The sequence below is a fragment of the Tamandua tetradactyla genome, chromosome 19 (genome assembly GCF_023851605.1).
Source record: "Tamandua tetradactyla isolate mTamTet1 chromosome 19, mTamTet1.pri, whole genome shotgun sequence".
NCBI classification, from domain to species: Eukaryota; Metazoa; Chordata; class Mammalia; order Pilosa; family Myrmecophagidae; genus Tamandua; species Tamandua tetradactyla.
This window is the reverse complement of record NC_135345.1, coordinates 4,899,743-4,927,435: the sequence shown is the minus strand read 5'-3', so window position 1 is coordinate 4,927,435 and position 27,693 is coordinate 4,899,743. Positions and strand designations below refer to the sequence as shown.

The following is a 27,693-nucleotide window of genomic DNA, read 5'->3' as shown; positions in this document are numbered from 1 at the left end:
AAATGGCTGAATCTCAGACCTAATGATGAGCTAAACAGTCACACACCAAAGATTATAGACCACGTCAACGGAGACATAACAAACTGAGCTGCAAGAAAACAAAGGCGTTTCGGGGGCTCTCAGAATCGCAATTCAGGAAGGAAGCACCGATTCAGGTTGCAACCCGAGTTGTGTCCTGTCTCGGCGTTTCCAGGCAAAGGTTTGTAAAGGGAAAGAAGATCAGACATTCCATCTGTGGTTGGAGGATATGTGAGGCGCTCCAATGTCCTGCAGGTAGAGGGTTAACTGAGTTCTTTATCCCGTGGTTTGTTTCTGGCAGCCGGGTGTCTTCAGGGTTCTAAGGAACACTGGGGGCTTGAGGTTTTGCGTGCTTTGGCAGTTTGTGATCTCTGGCTGATGTTTGCCTAAGGGTAACCTCAAAATGATCTCCCAATGCCATTCTAAATCTCTCAGCCAAAGTAACTTCTATTTTGTTTTATTTTTCACAACCGTAAGATTGTATTTACATGAAGCAAAACTTCGGATGGCCTTGCCATTTCCCAAAATATGTCTTTTGTGCTAATAAAGCATCAGATTCTTAACCACTGGCTAATCTAGGGAACGGCTCACATTCTGCAGCAGACATTATAACACTAGGAATAACAGCATTTAACACTCGTTCACGCAGTGCTTCCCAGTTTGTAGGTGTTTTCATTTGACTCGAATGAACTGACCCTCCCCAAACGCAGGCAGGCTAGGAAGTGCCAGCCCACCTCTCTGCAGCCTCCCGCTCCCTGAAACGGTGCTTCTCCCATGGAAAGTCCCGGCTTACTCTACCCCCATTTCCAGACTAACCCACAAGTACCGAGGCAGCAGTAGTCAGAGGGGTGGCCTCTGGGCTCCTGAGTTGTCTCTCCAAGACCCCCTGGCTGCCGAGACTGGGCCAAGACACAGTTCCCAAAGACAGGCGTGGAAGCCCCCACCCCAGCACACGTGGCAGAGCCAGCCACGGGACTGCGCCTCACCGAGTCCCACAGCGCCATCGCCAGTTCTCTCCCCAGCAGAGGGGCCTACCTGATTCCCCATTATAGCAAGAGACCCCCCTGAACTGCCAGTCCTGCCAAATGTGGCCCCACCCAGCCCCCCGGTCACCCCCAATGCTCTTAGCCTGGCCTCGCCTGGACCAAACACTCTGACACGAGGGCTGAGTCTCCTTCCCAGCTGGACCTGGCAGCCTCGGGAGCAAGTGGCCCTGTCCAAAGCCAGGACACAAGTATGATGACTGTCCCCATCCTACAGATGGAGACCAGACGACAGGAGAGGTGAAGAGGCCTGCTGGGCAGACAGTAAAGCAGTGGCCACCCAGAAGGGAGAAACCAGCTCCCAACTCCGAATGCAGGACCCCCACCAGAATTTAAAGGATACTAAGAGGCCAGCAAGTCTGAATGGCAGTAATGGTAAACAAGAAGAAAAGACGATGGCCCTAAGCAGCTTGAATTTAAAAGAAAAGCCCCTAAGGCACACAGCAGGTCCCACTTCCATAATGAGAGTGACATTCACCCAACACTCAAGGACAACCCGGAGCAGCCGAGCACAGGGAGGCCCCTGTTTCCAAGGAAACCTGCTGGAAGGGTGGGCACCCCAGTGCCGAGGGGTGGAGTGGAGGCCCCCCATGCACAAGGCTAGGCGGGGGGTTTTGGGGACGCCAGGACCCAGGGGAAGGAGAGGGGCGGCTCCAGAAGGAACCCAGGCCTCGGGGTGGGAATGGGGCAGAGGAGAGGTGCACAGCCCTGGTACACGGAGGCCACTGCTCTGGGGAAGAAGAGCCCGGGGCCTCAGTGATGGTGCTCCACTGAAACAAGCCAGCGAAGCCCCCGGGGAGCAGGCGCTATGAAGGCGGCCCTCCCCTTCTCAAAGACCTGCTGTGAGAATAACATAGTGGATTCTAAGACGTGCTGGGGACTGTGAAGCAAACGTAAGGAATCATTATTCACACTGCTGTAGAGTGGAGGCAGGCCGGCACACTCTCCTCCTGCCCCCAGGCACAGCCGCCAGGATGGCCAGTCTCCCAGCTGCCCCTACAGGGCGGGGTGACGCAGGAGCCACCCACGTTCACTGGATCACCCCGCCACGAAGTCATTTCAGGGGAATAATCATAACTAAACAAGCTAATCCCTGTAGCTTTAGCTACAACGGGAAATTCCCAGGGAGAGCGCAGGGCACACGCTGGAGGTACACAGTGGAGTACTACGCGGCTGAGAAGAAATGGGAAAGACCCTGTGAAAGGATTCCGACTGCTTCCCCCAGAAGCAAGGTGCAAAACAGCATCTGTAGTATTCCACCCTTAAAGTACGACAGAGGAAAATAAGAAAACACTCCTACGTCTGCTTATCTTTAAGAAAAGAAACATTGGATGAATAAACCAGGAGACACAGGCGCTGTGTACCTGCCAAGGGCGAGTGGGGGCAGGGATGGCGGGTGGCTAGGACGCTGCACTTGGCGGCCTTTTTGTACAGTTGTGGCTTTCAAGGCCTGTTGAAGGTCTATATAATTAAAAATTAACCTTCAATCAACGAGGAAGGGAAAAAACTAAAACTGAAAGAAAACTGAAACAAATTGACCTGACTGGATTTCAAATTAATGTCATAGCCACCCAGGAAGGAAACAGGGAGAGGGGAGAGAAGGAAAAAGGAAGGGGAGGAGGGAGGGAAGAAGAGAAGTAGGAAGGGAGGGACGGATGAACCCCAGTATTTGACTGAGTTTTCTTGGGAGGAGGGGTCTACAAAAACCCTGAACTGTTTTCACTGGGTTTGCTTACTGCAGTGGGCAAAGTGATTTTGAAACTACCTTAGATACTGTCTTAGCTACAGTTCTCCAGAGAAACAGAGTCAGCAGGAAATATCCGTAAATAAGAAATGAATAAAAGCACTGACAGTGGCAAGTCCCAAGGACCCAGGAGCCAGCTCACAGGGCTCCCACTGGGCAAATACGGGACAGTTTTGGCCCCAAAATAATTAAGGACTGTAATGAATGACAAGCCATGGCAGCAAGGGGGTTGATACCAATAATAAACAAAGAATACCTACAGAAAAAGCGGAAAAGGAGACGGTGCTGCTCACCGTGGAAGGATAAAAGCTGGCTGATAAATTAGGACAGTGTGGGTGTTGGAAAATGGTCACCATAAACAACTGGGTCAGAAAAGAACTATCAGTGCACACTGCATGGAAGGGGAAATTCTATGAGGGTCAGGACATCTGTCTGGTCTTAAACCGTATCCCGTCGACTGCTTATTAGCTTCCTGGGAGGGAAAATATCTTGACCCAGTCAAGAAATTGGACGCACCTTGACCTAGTAAGGAAGGGACAGATGGAAATCGTTTGCCTCCAGGACCAGCCTGTGAAGCACAGCTGTCACCTGGCCAGCATTCTGCCCTAGAAGGCACAGCCTGGGTCCCATCATGAGGACACAGCCAATAAACACAAAACGTAGAAAGTTCTAATAACAAAAGCGGAGGGTGGCTATAGTCTTCAAAAAGTTCAACGTCAAAGACAAAGAAAAGCTGCAAAAATGTCCCAGCTGTAATGGGCCAAAGAGACCTGGCACGTAAAAGGTCTGCTGGCCCGAGACAGACACTGCCCTGGGGGACAATGCTAAACAAGATGCCACTGCACCATTAACAAAAGTCCAATACCATGAGTACCACATTAATACTAAATTTACGAAGCTGATAACCGCACGTGCTCATGTGAGAGAATATCTGTATTCTCGGGAAATAAATACCCAAGTGTCTGGATAAAGTCCACGACGATGCAACTGACCTTCAAATGATGCAGAGAAGTACATGAGAGCACATGCCAGACATATAAATAAATGGATGATTAGATCGATAAGCAAAGAGAAAAAGAATAAAGCAAATGGGGTAATGTTATTAAGCCTCTTAAAAACATACTCTTACACATCTTTTTATCACTCAGCACTCTACTCCAAAACCCTACACAATTGTGTATTCAGTAAATAATGAGAAAAGAAGAATATTAAATTTCATTAATACTAAAATGTCATTTTTCAAGACTAACTTACTTGGTAGAGTAAGAAGAAAACAAACTTTGAACAAAGATCTTGGTTCAAACCCTACCTCTGTGACTTCGGACAAAGTTTCTTATCATCTTCTGACTTGATTTTCTGCCTATGTTTAATTTTTGTTTTTTAATTTAAAATGGGGCTAATACCTTCTTTGAAGGATTGTTACGGAATTAAATAAGCTTCCATATGTGAAAATATCAGACAATATACCAGCCCACAGAAAAGACAATCAATACATGTCAGTTTCCCTTTCTGATCCTTTCTTTCAACAGAAGTCAGCTTATGGTACATCTGAACGGTTAGGCAATGAGGCATTTCAACAAGACTCTCCTGTGCTCACTTGTCACTTATTACGATGTCCCAGCCTCTCCAGGCAGGCAAGACATTTCCCTCGACACTGGGCAAGTCATACATACTTGAGGCTATACCACCTAAGGGAACGAAAGAAAGGAAACAGAACACAGCTCTGCTCTCACCAAACATGTGGCCCTATCTGAAAACTAACACCTACACGTTTAAACAATAAGAGGCAATATCAAATGTGATGCCAAAGAGTGCCAGAAAAATAAAAACAACCCACAGGTTTCTACTGGCAGAGGGGGGAGCTGGGAGGGCAGGAGCGAGGGGTGAGGAAGCCAGTGCCCAGAAGCGAGGTGCCCAGATAAGCCCCAAAGGGGTTCTTGGGCATCGCCAGGCCCCCTGGGCCGTTCTCAGTGAGCTCGAGCCGCTCTGGGGGCTACTTTTCAGCAGATGTAGAAGGGGACACAAAAGATGAAAACTTCCTACTTTCTGAACCAGACTGACAAGACAGCCATCCTAAATTTCGTTTCACCACTTTGGATGCCAGGCCTTCCACACAGGCACGCTCCCAGGATAAGTTCACGCCACGGGCATGCTCCCAGGGTAGGTGGAGGTCCATCCAACGTGCCCTTCCCTGGAGTAAAGCATCTTTCTCATGTGGCGGCAAGGGAGGGATTCTCCTAGGGATGTAAAAACAGTTTTGGTTTGCAGTGTAACTCACAATGTGAAAATAATTGGAAAATAGTTCACTTGTTTCTTCTTTTTTTAAAGTGCTGACATTTATTACTTTCAATACAAATTTATATCAGGAAATTGAACTGGGGTTTAGGAAATAGAATCTGAATTTTAAAGCCAGAAGAAACTTTTGCAAACATTTGATTCTCACCAAAACTTCCCAGTTCTCACCACTTTTTACAGAGGCAAAACCGAGGTTTTGAGAAATTAAGGGACAGCAGTGTCACCAAGAGGACATAACAGCTGTGAAGACAGATGGACCGACCTTAGCATTCTGATTTCTACCTGGTAGCAACAAAACCTAAACAGGTTCCTTATGCTGCCTCTGTTTCCACAGCTGTAAAAATACTCTCCTGCCAGGCCAATGTACACTAATGGACAAGAATGATGACTAGACAAAGAGACGTAATGACGAGAGAAATAATTCTCTGTTTTGAGTACCTACTATGGGCTAGGCATCGTGCTGAGCAGTCTAAATGCACATTTGCATTTAAACCTAAAAAAGAAAAAGAAAAAGAAACCCTATGAGGTGTCAGGGGCCACTGCAGAGACAAAGGAAGTGAGGCTTGGAAAGGTTAAGACCTTGGCGAAGCGGCACAGGTAGAGCGAAGCGCAGGCAGCCTGGCTCCGCAGCACTCGCCTGCAATGCCCACTGCAGCTGCGGCATGAGCACGCAGTTGGTATATCCCCAAAGGGAACTTCAGACCCAAGGCCACTCTGTGCCCAAGTCAGACTTACTGCAGTTCTCCACAATTACCTGGAGAACTATTATTCCATGGAGAGAACGCTGAATGGGTGGAGAGCAGAATAAACCAGACAACCGGTAAGTGTGCTTCATGCAGAGATGAACAGGATGTGGGATTTATGTGATTTCCACATTTATTTGCACAGTGGCCTTTTCATCACCCCATCGTACTCACCCAAAGCCGTTCTGAGCAGGTGAGGGTATTAACACTTCCATCACCTGGGACTCCAACTCACCGCCCCAGCGGGGCTCTCCCTGCACTGGGCATCAGAGCCACCTGGGGATCTTTTAAGAACTAGAGTTGCCGGCCCCATTTCTGGTCTGCAACCAGCATGTGTTTTCCAAAGCCCCCAGGTGCAGCTAGGGCTGCAAACCACCATCCCAGACTCACGCACTTCAGCTCTGCCCATCCCTTACTGAGATTCTAAACTCTAGGAATATCAGGGTTGAATAAGACAAGTCAGCCTCTATCCCCCTAAAAAAGTCTGCAGATGTCTCTGCTCTTAGGATTAAAAAAAACAAATCAGAGAAGTACTCAGTCCAATCCAAGCTCCCAGGTAAAAAGAATATTCTGGTATAGGGCTTGCTTGCAAAACAATCTTCCTTCTGAACAAAAGAAAAATTTGAGTCAGAGCCATTTGCTGTACTAAAAGACACGGTATAATTCCCCACCCCACCCCACCCCCAAAAAAAGTGCACAGCTATATGTTCAATGTACAGTTCTAACAAGCATGGAAACTGTAAACGCAAGGCAATACAGAAAACAGCTCCGCTGGGGGTAGGGGCTCGGGGGTCTCATCCTGGTTCTGCCACCAACTGGCACTTGAGGGGGGTCATGTCATCTCGCCGACTTTAGTTTGGCTGATATTAAATGACAGGGTTAAAGTATAAAGATACAGATGTTACTTCAAGCTTGAGTCCTAACAGCCATAAAAGGGGATTTCTGCCATTAGAAATTCTTTTTCCATTCTTAAGAAACCAAAAGTGAAAGCAGAAAACTCAGCAGCTATCCTACCAAGTAGCCTCGGACAACAGAATACATCTGCACAAATTCTGTCCCCAACAGCTGAGGGAACGTGATCTAATTGGGCGCTGCACATTTTCATTCATGTGTTCCCTGGCTCGTTCTGCAAGGATCTGAACAGGAGTGCCAAGTCCCACTCGCCTCATCTAATTCAAACTGTCACTTACTGCAAGCCCACCATTGTGGCCTCTTTTACCATATTATTCCTACTTAATCATCACAGAAACTCTGTACTGCAGGTTATTCTGTTACAGATGAAAATAACAGGCCTGACGAGGTTAAGAAACATACTTAAAATGTGAGGAGCGCATGCCCGAGTCCTCCATCTCTCTTTCTGACCATCACTCCCAGAGCCGAGCATCGGGGAGTGGATTTTCTCCCTCTGTTTTTTCATCCTTTGGCTGACCCAGCATTCCCCACAAAGCTTGGAGTCCTGGCAGCTCTGTCCCCGGCTGTCTGCAGACCACAAAGGCGATGTGTTCTGGACTAATGCAGTCCATCTGTCTGGAACGGCCAGGGCACTCATTATGCCAGTCACTTCTGAGAGCAGATGCGCGGAGAACGCCTTTGGCACACTACCTCGAAATGAGTCCCCTCCAGCCCCCCTCCTCCCCCGGGGGACAGAGGGACCAGTCAGCGAAGAGGCCGGGAGACCTTCCCCTTGCACGGTGCCCTCGAGCCTTCTCATCGGCGATAAGAGCCCCTGGGATGACCCCACCAAATATAGGCAGAAAAGAGCCTCCTCCTTCCTACAGCCCTCGGGCTGGGGGTGGGGTACCTCCTCTGGCTTTCCCAGCTCTGGAATAGAACACAATTTTGAGCTGTACGGAACCAAGCCTGCACCCACGCCAGAGAAATATACAACAGAGGGGCTCACTGGTGTCGGAGGGCAGATCTACAAACCTGATTTAAAAGTTGCGAGCAATGCCTGCAGAGAGGCCGTCTGCACCAGGCCATCTCCCGCCTGCATGGATGGACGCCTTGCAGGCTGCACGCATCTCCTCTGCTCCTCCCAGCAATGTGAGGGAAGAGGGTGACTGTGCTTCATTAGCCCCGTGAGGGAAGAGGGTGACTGTGCTTCATTAGCCCTGTTTTTCAGATAATGACGCCAAGGGGCATAGAAAGTCAGGGACTTTTCGATGGCTGTCCAATTGATGTATTAAAAGCAGGCCCTGAGGCCTTTCAATTCTAAGGCCAGTGCATCTGCCACTATTTCCCGTGGCCCCTCCAGGGATTCTTCCCTCACCTTACAAATACAAACGGTAGGTTTGTCCCCCTATAGTCCTTGAGTTCTGTAAAGATAAGGAATGATATTTCTTAGCAGTATGCACTTATTTGCTAAGGCTGCATTTTTTTTTTAATTAGCCAGCCTGAGTTTTGGAAAGATCCCTCTGACGGTGGCAAGGCTAAGAACGAGGTGCAGAGAAGCGGCACGATGAGGCAGGGAAGTGGTAAGAGGTATTATGGCAGCCGGAAGGCACACGAGGAGGTCCGAAGCCAGGGCTGCTGCCGCAGAAATAGTGGGGAGGAAAAACTGCACTGAAAGCCCATGAGACACAGGCAGAGGTTCCCATGTAAAAGCCTGGAGAACGGTGACATCATTATCTAAATAAAAACAAACAGCTCATGTGGGATTGGAAGAAGAGTGGAGATACGTTGAATCTGAGGTGCATGAACAACTCAAGGTGAGAAACACATACAGCCATCTTTGATCTCGCACATCTAGCAGACTGGACACTCCATGGACGTCTGTGCCAGAGAGAAGGGGAAGGAAGACGAGGAAATGAGCTGGGTGGAAATGACCATCAGGGAGAATCAGTCTCTAGACTTCGGAAAAGACGCCGGGATAGAAGCCCGGCCGTCCCTGATGGGTTCCAGGCTGAGCTCCTCCCAATTATTTCCTAACGTGTTAAGGCCACTGATTTTTTTATTTTTAGTCAACAAATATTGAGTAGGAACCATGTGCTAGCACCTCAGCAGACCTGGAGAGACAGGGCAGCAGGACCGACTCAGAATCGAACCAGAAGCCAGAGTTAAAAACACAGGATTGGGCAGTCAAGGAATCGCTACAGAGGTAAGTGCTACAAGGCAGCGGGAGACGTGGTTAATGGCCAGCCACGTTTCCTCTGCTACGCGCACGTGTCCCCTGCACAAACAGCTCGGGGAAGACAAAGCACCTTCAATTCTCAGCACTCAGGGGAAACATGCAGAGAGCTGCTCAAGGAAGAACTCTGATCCAGGAGGTAGGTGGGGAGGAAGGGCACAATAACTTGCATTTCTAACAATTTCCCAAGTGATGGTCCAGTGCTGGCTGAGCCAGGGCTCCAGGTCAATGTATCAAGACTGCCCTAACTCATTTCGTGACCCTGATCATATCAGTAAATTCTCAGAGCTTTGGATCCCTGAGGTCAAAATGCAAATATCCACCACCATAACTCAGACTATGACTCCAAGGCTCCCACCACAGCTTCTAGGTAGGAGGTGCAAAACAAAGAAAGCACTCTGCAAAGGTATAATAAATAAAATAGAGCCTAGACCATCCACAGGACAGGAGCCAAAGGAACAAGGCTTCAGCTTGCCAATCCTGTTACAGCCTCAGTGGGTTAAACTTTCTTTAGAGTACAATATAGTTTTTAAAAACAATAAATTGTAGGATACATAAAACGGCACAAATTAAGTATGTGATGAAGGAAACAGCGCATTTTAAAAATCACCTTATGGGCATTTCTGATGGGTAGGAATAGGGTGATTGTTAAAACATTTATCTGGATACTTTCCCACGTTGCTTGATTTCTTTATAAAGAGCATATTTAATTTTTCTTTAAAAAACTCTTATCTAAATTCCCTAGAAAAGTTTTCCAGTAAATAATGAGTTCAACTGAACCCTTAGCAACCAGCATTATTTTAACGATTCGATATTTGATTTGGAAATAACTGGGAGGCGCCCGGCCTGGATCCAGGACAGAGCACACCAGAGGCTCTCTCCAAGGGCGGCGGCAGGTGACCCTACCTGGTGGGGCCTTGGGTCAGCCATCTACTTGGAAAGCCCCGAAGACATTTGGAACCAGTCACCCCATGGAATGGGCTGTGTGGGGTGTGGACAGCAGAGCCACGGGCAATTTCCTCAAAGAGACCACAGCACAAAAAGCGACCCTCAGTGGAGGCACCACCTGCTATAAATTCCGGGCAGCAAAAGCTGACGTTATTAAAAGGCTGATGACACGGCAGAGCCACCGCAGACATCTGAGGCCGCAGTGTCCAATCCGGCGCCACTGGGCTATGGGACGCGGACGCCCAAGGGCAGGTGGCCTCCCGTACCTGTCCCAGCACAGTCCACTCCCACTCTCCAGCCGTTCTTCCAGGCATTTCGGCCTCCGAACTTCCAGCCCTGCTCTAACCCCTGCAGCCCCTCCACAGAGAACACAGTGGAGCAGACACCTTTCTCCCGAGTGGGAAGAGCAGGAAGTTCAGACCCACCATCCACCTCCTGTGTCACCCCCACCTGGCTCGCCCCGCAGGGGACTCAGATCCCTGGTGAGGCCCCTCCTAGAAGAGGTGGGGTGGCAGGCAGCCTAGGAGGTAGCACTGACCCCTACGCCATGCCCCTGGCACTCAGGAACACTGGTCACTCAGTCCCGGGTGAGCCAAAATAAACGTAAAACCAAGTATCTCTGAAAGCCGTGCAGACGAGACCCAGTTCAGATGATGGGAAAAGCGACGCCACAAGGCAGCGCACTCTTGGGACCCCTTGGTCTCCCCTCCTTGCTCTCCCAGGTCCCGGCACCTTCGGACAGCCTCCCCTTTAACCCTCTCGCAAAGGTGCTTTCAGGGAAAGCCCCCAGGACAGTGCCTGGCACACAGGATGCAGGCAATAAATATTTCTCGAAATGATGAAGGCAAATTAATTGAATTTTACCAAGAATTCTGTTTTAATGTGTTATCTCTCATGAAAATAGTGGCTTGAGCCTCAGCAAGTGACTGAGCTTGACTGTCATACAGTCCTACAATTTGTAAACGCTTAACACTAGCAGACTCCCCCACAGACCCATCAACACCAGGGAACGAGCTGAGCAGCCAGGGCAGCGATGTGGACGTGGTCAGTGAACGTCAGCTGTCGTCAACTCGCACTCTCCGGCGCTGCGACGCTCAAAAGGAATCTATCAGCTCTACACATGCCATCAAGAAGGCTGGGCATGGACACTGCTGAGTGGGGGATAAAAGGAAGCTCCAGAACATTGTGAATTTCTACTGTGTTTTAAAAATACCAGGAAAGTCTGCGTAAGTGTCTGTATGTCATTGCAAAAGATCTGGAAGGAAAATGACCAAACATGTCTTTATCCCAAAGACAACGAGAAAAGAAATGTTCACCTTCCATTTAAAAGCCTTTAATACTACTTGAGTTATTTTCAGTATCTATTCCTTTTGAACCTTGCAATTTCTTTGAAAGTTTTTTCATTTTTTTTAAAAAGAATTTTTTTGCAATTTTTCTAAAGAAATAAGCAGATGATGAGGGAAGCAGGAACAGAAAAGAAAACAGACTGACCTAAGTGTCAAGCCAAGGCTAGGCTTCTTTTCCGACTACAAAACGTGGCAGACGTGAACTGTAGCATGACACTCTACAAACACGAAACAGCATCCGTCTATCTTCTCTCCAGGTCTGATAACCCAAGACCTGGAGGCTGAGATGAGTCTAAGGCACCAGGCACCTTTTTCCGGGTCTTTCTCGAATCCGCTGGCAGGTTCTGATCTGGTCCCACGGAGGGTGCGGAGCCACTTTCCTGTGCTTCGCTCTGCCCTGACCGCGGCTCCCACCCGCCATGTGCACAGTACTCAGCACAGGGAGCAGAGCAGGCCAGGGGATAACCAGGCTGGAAAGCACCTTAGCAAACAAGATCGGCTGTCCTACTTACAAAGAAGAGGACAGAAGGGACCTGTCCCTGGGAACCGCACCAGTTACTGTGTGAACCGAAGCAAAGTCGGGTCTCCCAACGCCCAGAAGAGGGCTGGTTTAGGGCCCCATAAAAACGTGCGAGTGTGTTTTGCTTGCCTGGAAAATGTGCAGCGCTACAGAAGATGAGGAGGGTTTCTCATGGAGCTGCTCGGCCGGGAGTCACACTGGAAAAACAGCAGACGCCCAATGTGACGTCAGGAACATCCCCAAGAGAGGAAATCCAGCCGAGAGGGAGGGAAGTTCACACGTATTATCACTGACCAAAAGAAAAAAAAAAAACCTGAGCAGAGAGACTGATTGCAAACTGAAAACAGAAACACAATATCTAATAAGGTGTATTAACATAAACAACTATCAGGTATTCAATGTGTGAGTATATATTGTAAGTATAAATGTAAAATTTCTACATTTTTGGAATACAGGGCTATTCTGAATTTGTCAGAAAGGCAACCTTAATTCCTAGATCACAAATAAATATCTATACACACTTACATGCAATTAATTCATATGTGAATTGCATTATTTAATTCATTTCTTTGGAAAGTTTTATGATAACCAAAGCACTATACATAATTTTTTTGGATTAAGTTGGTAATTTGGTATACAATGGTCCGTTATTTGTGGACTTGCCCTTTTCTGGACAATGACTAAGTCCAATGGCTTTATAGGTCTTTATGTTGTTACTATAATGGATGATGGAAAGAAGCAAAGATAATTTAATCTAGGGGAGTGAATGCAACCACTAAGCTGTACTTGATGCCCAAAACAATCCTGAGAGTCATATGGAATATACAAGAAAGGAAACACAGAATAACAAAATCATCTACCTTTCTCTTACCAAGAAAACTGATCCTTAAGAATCTTTCAAACTGGAGCAAAATTTTTGGACCTATCTATAAGACTGACAAAGACACATGTTGTGGCAATGTGGTGGCAAGAGAACAGAAAACAGGCACTTTTACACGTGAACAACAGGAGTATAAAATAATATAACCCTGCAAAAGGGAGCACAGCAATACCAAGCAGAGTTTTAAATATGCACACTCTTTGAGCCAACAATTCCATATCTAGGAATTTATCCTATGAATATACTCATGCAAACACGCAAGAATTCACACAGTGCAGCACTGCTTGCTCCTCCACCAGACTGGAAACCTATACTCCTATTAATAGGGATCTGGTAGAGAAGAGTACTTATTTATGCTAACATCAGTGTTTCTAAAGAGAAGACACAATTATCTATAAATGGGTGGATATGCATAGACTACTTCTAGAAGGATTCAAAAGAACTGGTAACAATGGTGAACAGGCTAGCGCATTTTCTTTCTACTCCACCTTCTGAATTGTTGTTCCATTGCTTATATTAAATATTTAAAATATTGAATAAGTGAAATAAATATTTTAAACATAACTAGTAAAAATAGGAAAATGATAATACCTAACTCACAGGATTGTTGTGCTAATTTAAATGAGAAAAAAATTTATGTACTATCAGTGTTCAAAGGATGAAAGAGTAATGCTAGTTTGAATGTCAGGGAAAGGATGATGAAAAGGGAGTATTTCCAGTAAGCTGTGAAGGACGGATAAGATGTGAACAGGCATTAGTGGGGTGATGGCATTCCATATGGAAAAACGAGCATATACAGGGGCGAAGAGATGGGAGAGTATAAAAGTATATAAGACAAGTTCAGAAAGGGCTTCAGCAGCTGGCTGGAGTATAAGGTTGATGATAGAGTAGAAAAGAAACTCAAGCCTGTCGATTCCACCTGTAACCAACAGTTAAAAATTAACAAATAATTATGATTATATAAATACTATATAGATGCTTTTCTTACTTTCTCACAGATTTGACAGCCAGAGGAAATACCTGAAATTACTGAACTATAATCCAGCCTTGATCTTTAATAATGATTGTGTGTGATTATATAACACTTGTGAATGGCCCCACCTGCACCCCCTTATCCTGCTTTCTGATTTTAGAGTCTTATGGTCACAAAGACAGCCCCAACGTTCATCAATGAAGGGACTTGGGTCAGGCTAGAAGTAACCCACCTGAATTCCTAAACTATCTTATCAGACAAAGCTGGATCTAACCAAAACTGGCCCACCTGACTTACGCAGTAGTTTAGACTTTAATCTATAAATGGCCTATACCTCATTACAGTACAAACAAATCACGCCCATCACATTAAGACCACCATCTTCTGACACACGCTCTGCAACTAAGCATGCAATCAAGCTGAACTGTACGTGCTCAATAATTAGATCATCACTAACCATGTCATCTCAAGCTATTGTGCTCATTATTCTAAAACCTGCCCAGCTTCTGAAGCTAAAAAATCTATCAGATAAGCCCTGAAACATAGAGGGGCCAGACTCTCCAGAGCATCAACTAATTCCATCCCCCCATCCCATATTATCGATAGTCCCTTCCAACATGAAAAGTTAGAATGGGCATAGCCCAAATACCCCTCAAGAGTGGGAGAAAAAGCAAACTCATTAACTAATGAGTATGTCTGCTGAATCATCATATGGATATTTCTTTTAGTCTCCAGTATCTTCGAGCAGCTAAAAGTAAAAATCTAAAATTGTGGAATTGTAACCCAGACCAAACTCTGAACTTTGTTCTACAACTAATTGTTGCAGTGTGCTTTGAAGTTCATTGTTTTTTGTATATGTGTTATTTTTCACAAAAAAGGGGAAAAAGTTGATAAATGTATAGCTATGAAAAATAAATAAAAAGAAAAAAGAAAAAAACCTATCAAAGTTACATGTTAACGCTGATCTCCTGCATCACGCTTAGCAATAAATTCTTTCTCTCTTTGAGACCACAGTGTCTCAGGAATTGGCCATTTGAGTGCATCAGGCAAAAAATACCCTTCCTTGGATCAGAGTCAACTTGGTGACCCAGATGGGACAAGAGCCCAAAGAAATAAGGACTCCAACTGCCCAAAGTTCTGAAGCCCTGGCAAGACAGGAAACATGTAATCAAGTGTTTTGCAGCTGCTAGACTCTTTTAGTGTAAAGGCTCATGTATTAGTTAGGGTTCTCTAGAGAAACAGAATCAACAGGGAACACTCGCAAATATAAAATTTATACAAGTGTCTCATGCGACTGCAGGAATGCAGAGTCCAAAATCCGCAGGGCAGGTTGTGAAGCCAACGAATCCGATGGAGGGTCTGGACGAACTCCACAGGAGAGGCTCACCGGCCAAAGCAGGAAGAGAGCCCGTCTCTTCTGAATCCTCCTTAAAAGGCTTCCCGTGATTAGATTAAGCATCACTCATTGCAGAAGACACTCCCCTTCGGCTGATTACAAATGGAATCAGCTGTGGATGCAGCTGACGTGATCATGATCTAATTCTATAATCTAATTCATAGCAACAGATAGGCCAGCACTTGCCCAACCATAGAAACAGGTACACAACTTGGCCAAGTTGACACATGTCCCTGACCATGACAGCTCAGCAACCAGATTTTCTACTCTGCTGGCACCACAGACCCTCAACTCTTTAAAGCTTCAAAGAGAGAAACAGGTTCCCATACCAGGTCCAGACCTGTGACTGAGTGAGTGGGTCACCAAGGTAGGGTGGACTGGGGATTCAGCACAGAGGTTGAGTCCCCTGGAATTGGGTTGTGAGACCCCGGGTCCTGCTTCCAGAATGGTCACCCTCAGCTCTGACTGCCACACCTTCCTGTTTTCTGAGAATCATCCTCTATGGAGTTCAAGGCCCTGACTTGAGTTCATCTGTTAAAAGTATACTCCTGGAAAATAAGTAATCCAACAATTAATTGGTATCCAATGTAATTAAGTATTTGATGCCTGTGTAATCATTAATTGGCATTGTTTCAGTTTGCTGGAATGCAATATACCAGAAACAGACTGGCTTCTATAAAGGGAATTTATTGAGTTATAAGTTACACTTCTAAGGCTGTGAAAATGTCCAAATTAAGGCACCAAGAAGAGGATACCTTCTCAGAGGAAAGGCAGCAGCCATCCGGGGCCCCTCTGTCACATGGGAAGGCACACGGCGATATCTGCTGTTCTCTCCTGAGTTCTGGTTCCAAAAAACTCTCTCAGTTCCTGTGGGTCCTTCTTGCATCTTCCTGGAGCATCTTCTTTCTTAGCATCTCAAACTCTCTGGTCTCTTAAAGGACTCCAGCAAGCAGATTAATACCTGCCTTGAATAGGTGGGGTCTCCCCTCCATGGAAACAATTCAACCAAACAAAAGGTCCCCCCCGACAACAGGTCTGCTCCCACAGAACACAGGTTTTTCTGAGATACTTAACAGATTCAAAGCAGCAGAGTGTGTTTTGTTAAATTCCTAACTGGTATGTTACATAAACATATAGTGTTAAGTGTCTGTTTAAATTGTTAGTTGACATATTTTCCCATTTGTATTATTCAAGCCTCGCTAATTAGAAATTTTGTAACACAGGAAATGCTGATAGCATTCATGAATGTAGCCCTTTGGGGTATATTCTGAAAACCTGGAAAGGTTTTAGTTGTGAGCCTATGAAAAAAAACAAAAATCGGTTTATTTCTATAACACAGTTTGACCTCAATATGATTTATAATCAGGGAAAAAATGGCCTGGAAATTATTCTATCAAAAAATCAAGAAATAAAAAAACCACTTGGTACAATTAGATTTGTTCTGCAAAAGAAAGCAAAGATGGGATGATATTATATATAGCCAACCCTTTATTTGTCTCTCTCAAAAGTTTATTTTCTGCTTTGTCCTGTGTGTCACTAACTTTCTACTTGTGGCTGTCTGCTGCTCAAGGTATAATTTCATACCTCCGGATGGTAACAGCAAAAAAAAAAAAAAATTATTAAAAGAGCTCTATTCAAACTGCTTAAAGATAAGGAAGTATATACTCCTGGAGTCCCAGAGAAAAAGGTGGGAGAAAACCCTCCAGGGACCAGGGTTCAAGGCCTCAGCACATGTGACCACTGTGAACAAACACGAGTACTGGGAAGAAACCGCCCTTGGAAGTTCCCTAAGGCACAGAGGGCTGCCTCGGGAAACAGCAAAGACTTTCCCAATTCTCCAGGTCACAGCCTAGAGAGAAAGAGATCTAACAATTTGGAGAAAGGCAGAGGAACTCTCATCAATTCCAAGGCCACCTCAGGAGTCTTCAATCCCACCGCCCTCATTTAAAACTGTAAACCAAGTCCAACAGGCCAGGCCTCACTCTCTCTGTCTCTCCCATCCCTGGCCGCAAGGACACTTAAACCCTGGCCAAAGACGAATGGCCCAGCCGGGGCAGCTGTAAGAGAAGGCGTGACTGCAGAAAAGTTGGGTGCAGGATAGGTATGGCTTAAAAAATGATTTCTATTGGACCTAGAGGTTAGAAGTGACAGGGACAGAAGGAATGTTACTAATAGGCCATGTTTCACATAGTTTGTCCTGTAATTCCCCAATTTAAAATTAATAACTTTTTTCCCTAAAAATACTTTTGCAACAGTAGCTGCAGAAGACAAATCATTATTAAAACTTGGGATTAGAGTAATTGAATAAAACCCAATTACCAAATTTAAAAAGCTCCAATAAGTACGGAAAAACGTCCCTGAGAGCTATGGAAAAGTTTTTCCTGGATTTATGCTTGGGACAAATTAAATAATTATAGTATATTTTCCAGAGCATGACAGTCAGTATGCTTTTGAAGCTGTTCATAATTTTAAGATACTATAAAAACAAAGAAATGTTTTAACCTTTAATTTTTTTAATGGAAAAGAAAAAAAAACAAGCTCTCAGTCTTGAAACTTTCCCAAAAGCAAAGCTAAGCCTAATGATAATTAAAGCCTAAGAATCACCCCTGAAAACCTATTTTGTTGATCAGATGTGGCCTCTTCCTTAGCAAAACTCTGCAAATAAACTCACTACCTTCCCCCATACATAAGACGAGGTTTCAGAAGCATAATTCTCCCTGGCAACGTGAGACCTGACTCCCAGGAATGAGCCCTGCCCCAGCATCTTGACCAAAATGAGGCAAAGAAATAAAAAAAGAAAATAAATAAAGCTTCAGTGGTTAAGAGATTTCAAATAGAGTTGATCTGCCACGGTAAACCTAACCAAAAGTGTTCCTGAAAACCCTAAAAAATATCCTGGGCTCTATCTAACACTCTATAAAAAGTTTTTCTTATTAAGTTTATTTTTCAGAGACTTAAAGCCTCCAGATTGTTCCTATACAGTTAAGCCCTGAAACCCAGAGGTACCTGTCTCTCCAAGAACATGAACCAGTTTTATTCCTCTACCCCATAATGCCAACTCCCCTTTTGAGCATGAAGAAGTCAGAACAGTAATCACCCAGATGACCCTTTAAGATTGAGAGAATGGGCAAACAAGAGGGAGGAGCTGTAAGAATTAGGATTACTGTATCATTAAACAGATGCTTTTCTAGCTATTTTTTATATTAGAATAGCCAGAAAGAAATTCCTGAAATTGCTGAATTGCCTCAGACTTTGATAAAGGTTTATCTTGTCATTGCAAAAACCTTGTAGCTAGCCCCACTTCTTTTTTCAACATTAGAGTTTTATGATCACAAAAGAATAAAGGAACTTGAGTTCCCAGAAAGAACCCATCCCAATCCTAAACTATCTTACTAGACGAAGCTCAATTTCACCAAAATGTCATCTGACTTGCACAGTAGCTTAAAGGTTAACCTATGAGTGAACTGGACCTCGTTAAAACACTAAAATCATGACCACCATCATATTAAGGGCAGCATTTTCTGACACGCGTTGGTTCCGTGGCTAAGCCTGTCATCCATCTGTGCAGGCTCAATAATCAGAGCGCCTCTACCCACATCATCTCAAGCCACTGGGCTCCTCAACCTAAAGCCTGCCCAGCTTGGAGACAAAAAACTGCAGAGTTACTGCAGGTCAGGAGACAGGTTTTTCAGACCCATAGGTCATCTGACCTTCTGCTTCACGTGTAGCATAAACTCTTTCTCTCTGAAGGGCTGGTGCCTCAGGAAGGGTCACTGGAGGGCATCGGGCAGAAAACACTAAAGGTCTACACTCCACTTAACAAGGGAAAGCCATGTAAAGAGTCTGTATGGAAATGCAATGCTCGAAGCAGGATACCAGATGTCACTTACTCCAGAGATACAAGATAGGGAGGGAGAAGAGAAGTTAGGAAGCTATCATCATAAAGCCAAGAAGCAATTAGGAGGACAAGACCAAGAGCACCGGCCTTGGGTTCTCAGGGCCATCTTTACACACAAGGAAAAGGATGACTCAATTACTCGCATGGCATCATCCATTCAAATACAAACTCCAGTGTTCTAGAAACCTGCCCTCCCAATCACATCGAAAATGGCCCTTGAATGAGAATTAGAAACAAGGATACCCTATATGCAAGCAAATCAATATTTTCTTACCTTGATAATAACACAGAAAGGCAATTTAAGTTTTTCTTTTATAGCAAAAGTCAGAAGCAAAGAAAAATCAACTGTAAAAAACATTTCACTAAACGCTAACCCTTTAGCACTCCTGTGGCAGGAAGCGTGCTGATCCTCCCCTGGCCCTGCCACCAAGGAGGCTGGCACCTTCCTCTGCATGCCAGTTCATCTACAAAGTCAACGAGCCGACCCAGAAGAGCTCTAAAATCTCTTCCAACTCACAAATTCCGCAACAATAACTGTTACCAAAGATAGCCCAGGCTCTCTAGATGGGAAAACTATCCCCAACACTGACATGCACAAGGGCTCAGATTATAGGGATCTGGGTCAACCCCAGGTGGGAAGACAGAGAGGTGGCAGCTGGGGATAAAAACAGACTTTCATAATAATGGATGAAAAAGATACCCAGGAAATACTGTCAAAATCTTTCTATTTTAAAATTTCATGGTTAAGTTCATTTCAGTAACCTAAACACATGGAGCCTAGAATAGGGAATGAGATCTTGTAAGTCATAATAGCTTAATGTAACGCCTTGACACACTCCAGAGTATGCCTGGGAAAATAATTAGAAAGTATTGGCAAAGTCCCCTGAGGAAACTGGATTAAGAAATATGCAACTATTAAACTTCCCCACCTGGGAAATTCCTGATACTGTCTCAAGCATTAGGGACTCCCAAGTTAATAGGCCAAGCCCTTGATCTTGAGGCTTGCTCTTATGAAACTTACTTCTGTAATGGAGACACGAAGCCTACCTATTATTATGCTGAAGAGTCACTTCCAGAGAACCTCTTTTGTTGATCAGATTTGGTCTCTCTAAGGCCAGCTCTGCAAATAAACTCATTATCCCCACCCACCTCTGTGGGACATGACATTCAGGGCCTTCTCCCTGGCAACATGGGAGATGACTCCCAGGGACGAGCCTGGCCCTGGCACCATAGGATTGACAATGCCTTCCTGACCAAACAGGGGAAAAGAAATGCAACAAAACAAGGTATCAATGGATAAGAGAGTCCAAATAGAGTCAAGAGGCTATAATTCTGAAGGTCACTTTTAAGCAAGCTTTGGTCTGATACTACAAAGTGCCATGGTTTATCAAGCCCCAACCAGCAGTACTCCTGAAAACCCTGACGAATGAATACCCAGGGTTCTGTCTGAGAATCTATGTAAGTTTCACTTGCTAAGTTTAGTTTTCCAGAATTCAAAACTGCCAGATGGTTCCTAGGCCAGATAATCTCTGAACCCAGAGGCACCAATCTCTCCAAGAACATCACCTAGTTGTGTCCCCCGACCCCATAATATCAACACCCCTTTCCTTTCCCAGCATGAAGAAGTTAAAACAGTCACTGCCCAAATATCCCTGAAGATTGGGAGAAGAATCAAATGAGAGGGAGGCGCTGTAACAGACAGGATTTAACACATGATCGAGCCTACTGAATCATTATACCGATACTTCTTGCTAGTCTCTAGTGTATTAGAACAGCTAGAAGGAAATACTGAAATTGTGGAGCTGTAACCCATACCATACTTTGAGATTTGCTCTATAACTACTTGTTAACTGTACTTTAAAATTTATTACTTTTTTGCATATATATTTCACCATAAAAATGTAAAAAAAAAAAAAAAAATTTCACGGTTAAAGGCCCAACAGAGTCACCAGCAAAACTCTGCCTCCTCGAGTTCTGCAGCCCATCACTCTCCTACCTTTTAGGGAAGTAACCATGTAGTTATGGAAGCATCAAGGGCTTGGAGGTCAAACCCCTGAGTTCATCAAGTATTTCATTTTTCCACTTATAATTACGTGACTTCAAACAAACTTCTTAACTTCTCTCAGCCTCTATCTTCAGCTTTAATGAAAATAATATTTACCTCCAAGATCCTGAGGCTTAATGAGGCACTGTATGGGTATAAACAGCTGACAAATTCTGGGGGCTTCCCAACAGTGAGTTCCCTCCCCCATGCCATACCAAGAGAGAGAGGCAGGCCGTCCAGGAAAAGGTCCTACAGCCTACCGTCTTCTAGTCACACCACATGCAGTGATATTTTCTACCCGATCATCCAGACTTAACACAGAGTGGCCCCAAAATGCAAGATTTCTCTCGAGTTTTCAACTTAAGCATGGGTCCCTTCTAATTTTCATATCATATGATCCATAATTAAGAAGTAATTTGTCTAGACTACCCCATGTTTCTATGTTTATGGTCTTAGATATATCAAATTATCTCATTCTTTAAGTTGTTTTCTGAATCAAAACCAAAATTTTAATCTGTAACAGTAATAGTAGAAAATGTACCTATTAAATCAAAATGAACTTGTGTAAAAACAAAACAAAACAAACACACAAACAAAAAGCCCCACAACCATGGCAGGAACCCCTGGGCGTGTCATCTGTGTCCATCAGCCCTGGCTGGCTGGACGGTAGCACGGACTGGCCTCAGGGGGAGAGGACCCCCACGTGGTCTCCGCGAGGAGAAGGGAAATGACAGGGGCAGCCCAGCTTCCCGAGGTCCCCCGTGCCACGCTCCGTTCTTGCAGCGGAGGTCAGCAACGGGACGAAAGTCCTTCCTTCTTCCTCTTCTCACCAGGGGCCCAAGGTCAAAGGCTGACCCAGAGCCTTGCCCTCCAGGAGAAAGCCCAGCCATCCCAGCCTTTGTAGTGGCAAAGTTACCGTCTTCTGCTCCAACCTTCCGAGCAGGCAGGTCAGCAGGTGGGGGGCCGTGGGGCCAGGCCGGAGGAGGCCCGTCCTCGGGCCAGAGTTTGGAGGCAGTCCATGATGCAGGTTTGGGCTTGGAGCAGGGAAGACACCTCACCTACACTGTCCAGGCACATTTCAAGTTAAATCTTGCCGGAAGGAGTAAGGTGTGAGAGGCAGTCGTGAGCTTCCAAGAGGGAACCTGGCCCGATGGGTGTGCAACGGGAGGCCAAGGACCTGGGTACAAAACCCCTGTCCACGAGGCCAGGCTGTGTGACTCTGAGCGGGACCCCCAGTCCGCTAGTCCCCCCTCGGTCACCACACTGCAAAACGGTCACAATAACAGGGTGCTGTAAGGATTAGACGTGTCAGCTTGCGTGAGGCATTTAGAACAAAGCCTGGCGCACAGTGGGACTTCAATAAGTAGGTGAACGACTGAGTAACCATTAGCTATTATTATACACATACACACGTACACTGTATTTACAATGCACAAGAAAATGTTTAGAGAACATACTTAACTATTAACAATGGTTACCTCTAGAGATGGAGAGGTGAAAATTTCAGTTTTTTCATTCTTCTATGTATATTTACGTATTGCCTGAAATATTTAAACAGACCTACATGTTTAAACTCTGCCCCTCCCCACAAGACACGCAGCTGGGCAATGTGATTTTGACTCAAAAATCTTCAAAGCGGGGTAGGATTGTTTCAAGAAGATAAAATTATAGAAATCAAAAATCTTCTTCCAGTCTAAATTCAGTGATGCTTGGATGTTATTTTAAATGAACAGTATTATACAAAAGTGATGCAGATGTTCAACTCAACAACAAAAAGACAACCAACCCAATTACAAAATGGGAAAAAGACTTGAACAGACACCTCTCAGAAGAGGAAATACGGATGGCCAAGAGGCACATGAAGAGATGCTCAATGTCCCTGGCCATTAGAGAAATGCAAATCAAAACCACAATGAGATATCATCTCACACCCACCAGAATGGCCATTATCAACAAAACAGAAAATGACAAGTGCTGGAGAGGATGTGGAGAAAGAGGCACACTTATCCACTGTTGGTGGGAATGTCAAATGGTGCAACCACTGTGGAAGGCAGTTTGGCGGTTCCTCAAAAAGCTGAATATAGAATTGCCATACAACCCAGCAATACCATTGCTGGGTATCTACTCAAAGGACTTAAGGGCAAAGACACAAACGGATATTTGCACACCAATGTTTATAGCAGCGTTATTTACAATTGCAAAGAGATGGAAACAGCCAAAATGTCCATCAACAGAAGAATGGCTAAACAAACTGTGGTATATACATACGATGGAATATTATGCAGCTTTAAGACAAGATAAACTTATGAAACATGTAATAACATGGATGGACCTAGAGAATATTATGCTGAGTGAGTCCAGCCAAAAACTAAAGGACAAATACTGTATGGTCCCACTGATGTGAACGGACATTCGAGAATAAACTTGAAATATGTCATTGGTAACAGAGTCCAGCAGGAATTAGAAACAGGGTAAGACAATGGGTAATTGAAGCTGAAGGGATACAGACTGTGCAACAGGACTAGATACAAAAACTCAAAAATGGACAGCACAATAATACCTAATTGTAAAGTAATCATGTTAAAACACTGAACGAAGCTGCATCTGAGCTATAGGGTTTTTTTTGTTTTGTTTTGTTTTTTCTTTTTTTTTTTTTACTATTATTAATACTTTTATTTCTTTTCTCTATATTAACATTTTATATCTTTTTCTGTTGTGTTGCTAGTTCCTCTAAACCGATGCAAATGTACTAAGAAACGATGATCATGAATCTATGTGATGATGTTAAGAATTACTGAGTGCATATGTAGAATGGTATGATTTCTAAATGTTGTGTTAATTTCTTTTTTTCTTTCCGTTAATAAAAAAGTAAAAAAATAAAAAAATAATAAAAAAAAGATTTACTAAAAAAAAAAAAAAAAAGTGATGCAGATATTCCCAACCATTTTTGTAAAAATATAATGAAAACTTCAATTAGGAGTGCCTTCCTCCACTCACCAGGCCGCAGCTCCCGTTACGGTACTAGAATTTGGACTCGGTTCTGCTCCGGAGCCCACGGTTCCTGACGTAACAGCTGTGAGTTTTTCAACCGAGAGTTTTAGCCCCATTTCAACGGCCACCAGTACCAGTCCCACGCAATAATCAGAGCTCTCTGTCTTACAAGACTTAGGAAGCCCTGAGATGCAGCAGGTAATAACAATTATCCAAATAAACAACCCACACTTCACCGATCTGATAATAACACATTGCGTGTCACTTCTCTGCAGGTCTGCTTCTCGGGCCTTTTTTTAAGCTTTTTATTCAGTACTAGGCTGAGGACTCAAGCTCGGTTCGGTGGCTGAGAGCCAGGAACCCCAGAAAAACCCGTCCTTAATCTTCACCCATGCCTACGGCTCTGCACCCAGCGTAAGCAGGACCTTTCAATGGGGTTATTTCAGTTAAGGGAGGGAGGGCCCACCCCAAACACGAGGGGTCTTAATCCTATTCCTGGAGCCCTCACTGAAAAGGCCACAGAGGAAAACCCATGGAGAGTGGCCAGAAACCTAACATCAGTGGACCCCAGAAGAGAAGCTGGGAGCTGCTGGAACGTGCGCTGTCACATGACAAGAGAGTAGAAAAGCCCAGGCCCGAGGATCGCCAGCCCCAGGACACAAAATTGACAACACCTCAATTTTGGACTTCTAGCCTCAAAACCATGAGCCAATAAATTCCCATTGCTTAAGGCAACCCACTGCATGGTATTCGTTTTAGTGGCTGGGAAACTAAAACACTTGCCCAGTTTTCTTCATTACTACCAATAATGCTAATTCCCCCCATTTCACTCAGGGCTCACTGAACATCTCACACCAGACAAAGCACTTTACATTTATCAACCCCCTTAATAAATATCTTTACCCCTATAAAATCAGTAGGTGCCTTACTTTGTTATGCTCCTGAAAATGCAATATACCAGAAATAGGTCAGCTATTAATAAGGAAACTTACTAAGTTACAAGTTTACAATTCTAAGACCATAAGATGTCCAAACTAAGGCATCCAGAGAAAGATACCTTGACTCAAGAAAGGGCCGATGGAGTTAAGGGTTTCTCTGTCAGCTGGGAAGGTACACGGCAACATTTGATAGCTTTCTCTCCCAGCTTCTTATTTCAACCAGCTTCCTCAGGGGCATTTTCCTTCTGCCTCTCCAGACGTCTCTGTGTTGGCTGAAGCTCTTTCCAAAATGGTTCCCTCTTAAAAAGCTCCAGTAAGTGACCCAGCTTGATTGGCTGGAGAGACATCTCCATGGAAACCACCTAATCAAAGGCTTCCATCCACAACTGGGTGGGGCACATCTCCATGGAAACAACTTAATCAAAAAGATCCCACCCAAAAACACTGAATCAGGATTAAAGAACATGCCTTTTCTGGGGTACACAACAGTTTCATACCACCTATTAATATAAAATAGGCATCCCCCCATTTTATATAAGAAGCTCTAAGAAAATGACTTATCCAGGATAGCACATTATTAGTAATTATGCACCAAAGCCGGAATGCAAATCTGAGTCTGGCCAAGCCTGCAGCTTTTCCATCACACCTGACTGTACACTGCGGGCTCAGTGGAAAACTGAGAGAGCAGAGTCTTTACATCATAGTACAAAAGATGGTTCAGTCTTAGGGAGAGGGGAGAGGTGTAGGAATGAGCAAAACCTTTTGTGTTCTGTTAGGTTATCTCACTGGGGGGACAGAGCACCTATTTGGGCTGTGCCTCTTCAGGTGAGCATGTCTCTCTCGCCCCGTGCAGCTATAATTGCTGCGTCTTCTCCAAATAAGCATCTGGCTGGAGTCTCTGCAAGTACAGTCCCCACCGTAACACCGCACCACACCCCGCTGGGAACAAGTCAGTTCTCCTTTTCTTCCTCAGGCTGCACAAACCTGCTAAACATCAGAAAGCAAACAAAGGATTTGTAGAACACCCGTGCCAGACAGATGGCTGCATTCTCTGTCTCGATAACTTCCTGCACTGCACTAAAAAGCTAACAGAATTCAGGTGAGGCCATCCAGGTGCAGCTGGCTGCATGCTTCTGAGAGCTGAGAAAGCCTGGACTGTTCAGTTCCACCTTCCTGGCCCCCTTTCCCACTTCCGGAAACCTTCCCCCCTGCTGGCATTCCATTCAGACCTCTCGGAGCCTCAGGCAGGGTCCAACACAGCCAACCAGACACGCATCTGCCTCTCCCACTGCGCGCCCTGCGTGCTGCACCTGGGCTGGTTATGCCACAGCAGTCACGCCAGAGCCACGAATGAATGGATGTGGGAACGGGCAGGAGAGCACAAGGGCTGCCTACTGGCCAGATGCAGCTGCCATCAGCTGTGCCGTGAAAAGCTCCACCATAGTAGTTCTTGGGCCAACAAAGAAACCTGCTGTCAGGACTAGCGACCACAAATAAAGAGGTGGTGTGGCATGCCAGTGGAAACCACAGGCGTTGGGGTTCAGCGTTTGAATCCCCCTCCTTGGGTGACTCTGAGCAAGTACTCAATGCCTCAACCTCGCTGTCACCTGTAAAAGGAGAACAGTACCTGATGACTGAAAAGACTGAAAGAATATATGTAAAGCGTTTAATGCAGTGCCTGGAACACTCAGCAGTGAAGACATGACACCACAGACACCAAGGAACTTCAGTATCAACTGTATTACAGTCTCCTTGTGAACCGTCTGCTCTCCCTCATGATAAAGACAGTACATCGGCGCTTCTAGCAGAGTCAATCTTCAAGAAAAACATAATTCAAAGAATTAGCCCATCTGGAGAAAAATGACAAGAAGCCTAATTATGACCTCTGAAATCTGAAATCACTGGGAAGAGGGGATTTGAAACAGAAAATGCTGTATGTCCTCGGTGATCTCATGCTCCGGTAATTTTCCTTAAGATTCCTGCTGACACATGTATTTCTGCATCTAAGACTTAAAGAGATTCAGAGTATTGCGAATGTTTGGGGAAACCCTCTGCAGGCTTCCAATTGTCATTTGAAAGGCGTGGCTCCTTTTCCAACCTGGTCTCTTTCCTTCTTTGGACACCTGCCAGGCATCTCTGTTCCGCCAACACCACCTGGGGGTACCACGTCCTGCTCCCAGGAAGCCACGTCTGTACACCAGTCCTGGCAGAAAGTTCCAGGCTAGATGTCAGCACCCCAAACCCAGCTCTGCCTACCACAGTTAAAAATTACCCGTTTGTCCTGCCATTAGCTAGCCTCTAGGACAAGAGCCTGCCATCACTTCTTCTGCTGCATCTTAATAACTGGTGTTATCAAAAGGGAGCCAAAAGGGGGATTTTCCAAGGTTACTCATCTCCCCTCAACGCCCCAAGCACTACTGCACCCAAAGGCCAGGGACACACTCAGCAAGACACGTGCCACATTGAATAAAAGAAAATAAGCATTTCCAAAAGCCAAACTCCCCAATGGCAGCAGCAGCCCGACCCTGAGCGGACAGCAGCACATTCTAAGTGTACAGGGTAGGAGGGCAGGTGGGGGACAAAGTTCAGCAACAACGGGCCATGCAGAGAAATATTTTAAGCTGAGGTGCTGTAGGACATATGATGACTATGTTCTAAATACCTCCAAGGATTGAAAAGTACACCTTTTTTACTGTAATAGAAAATAGGTAATGGAACGAAAGGCTATTCTTTCAAATCTTGGAAGCACAGTGAGATGACTGTCAAATGGCTCAAGTTTTACTAGACAG

At 45.1% G+C, this 27,693-nt stretch overlaps 1 protein-coding gene across 12 annotated transcripts in view; it reads right to left on the bottom strand.

Moving 5' to 3' along the window:
- The window catches only part of AFAP1 (actin filament associated protein 1), a 198,263-nt gene that overhangs the window by 162,917 nt on the left and 7,653 nt on the right, over positions 1–27,693 (bottom strand). The window contains exon 2 of one of the 12 annotated variants that reach the window (XM_077136321.1): positions 4,849–5,042. The exons of the other annotated variants lie outside the window; for them this stretch is intronic. Coding sequence (XP_076992436.1) covers positions 4,849–4,981 — 133 coding nt within the window. The 5' untranslated portion in view covers positions 4,982–5,042. The remainder of the gene's footprint in view (positions 1–4,848; positions 5,043–27,693) is intronic. 12 annotated transcript variants of the gene reach the window in all.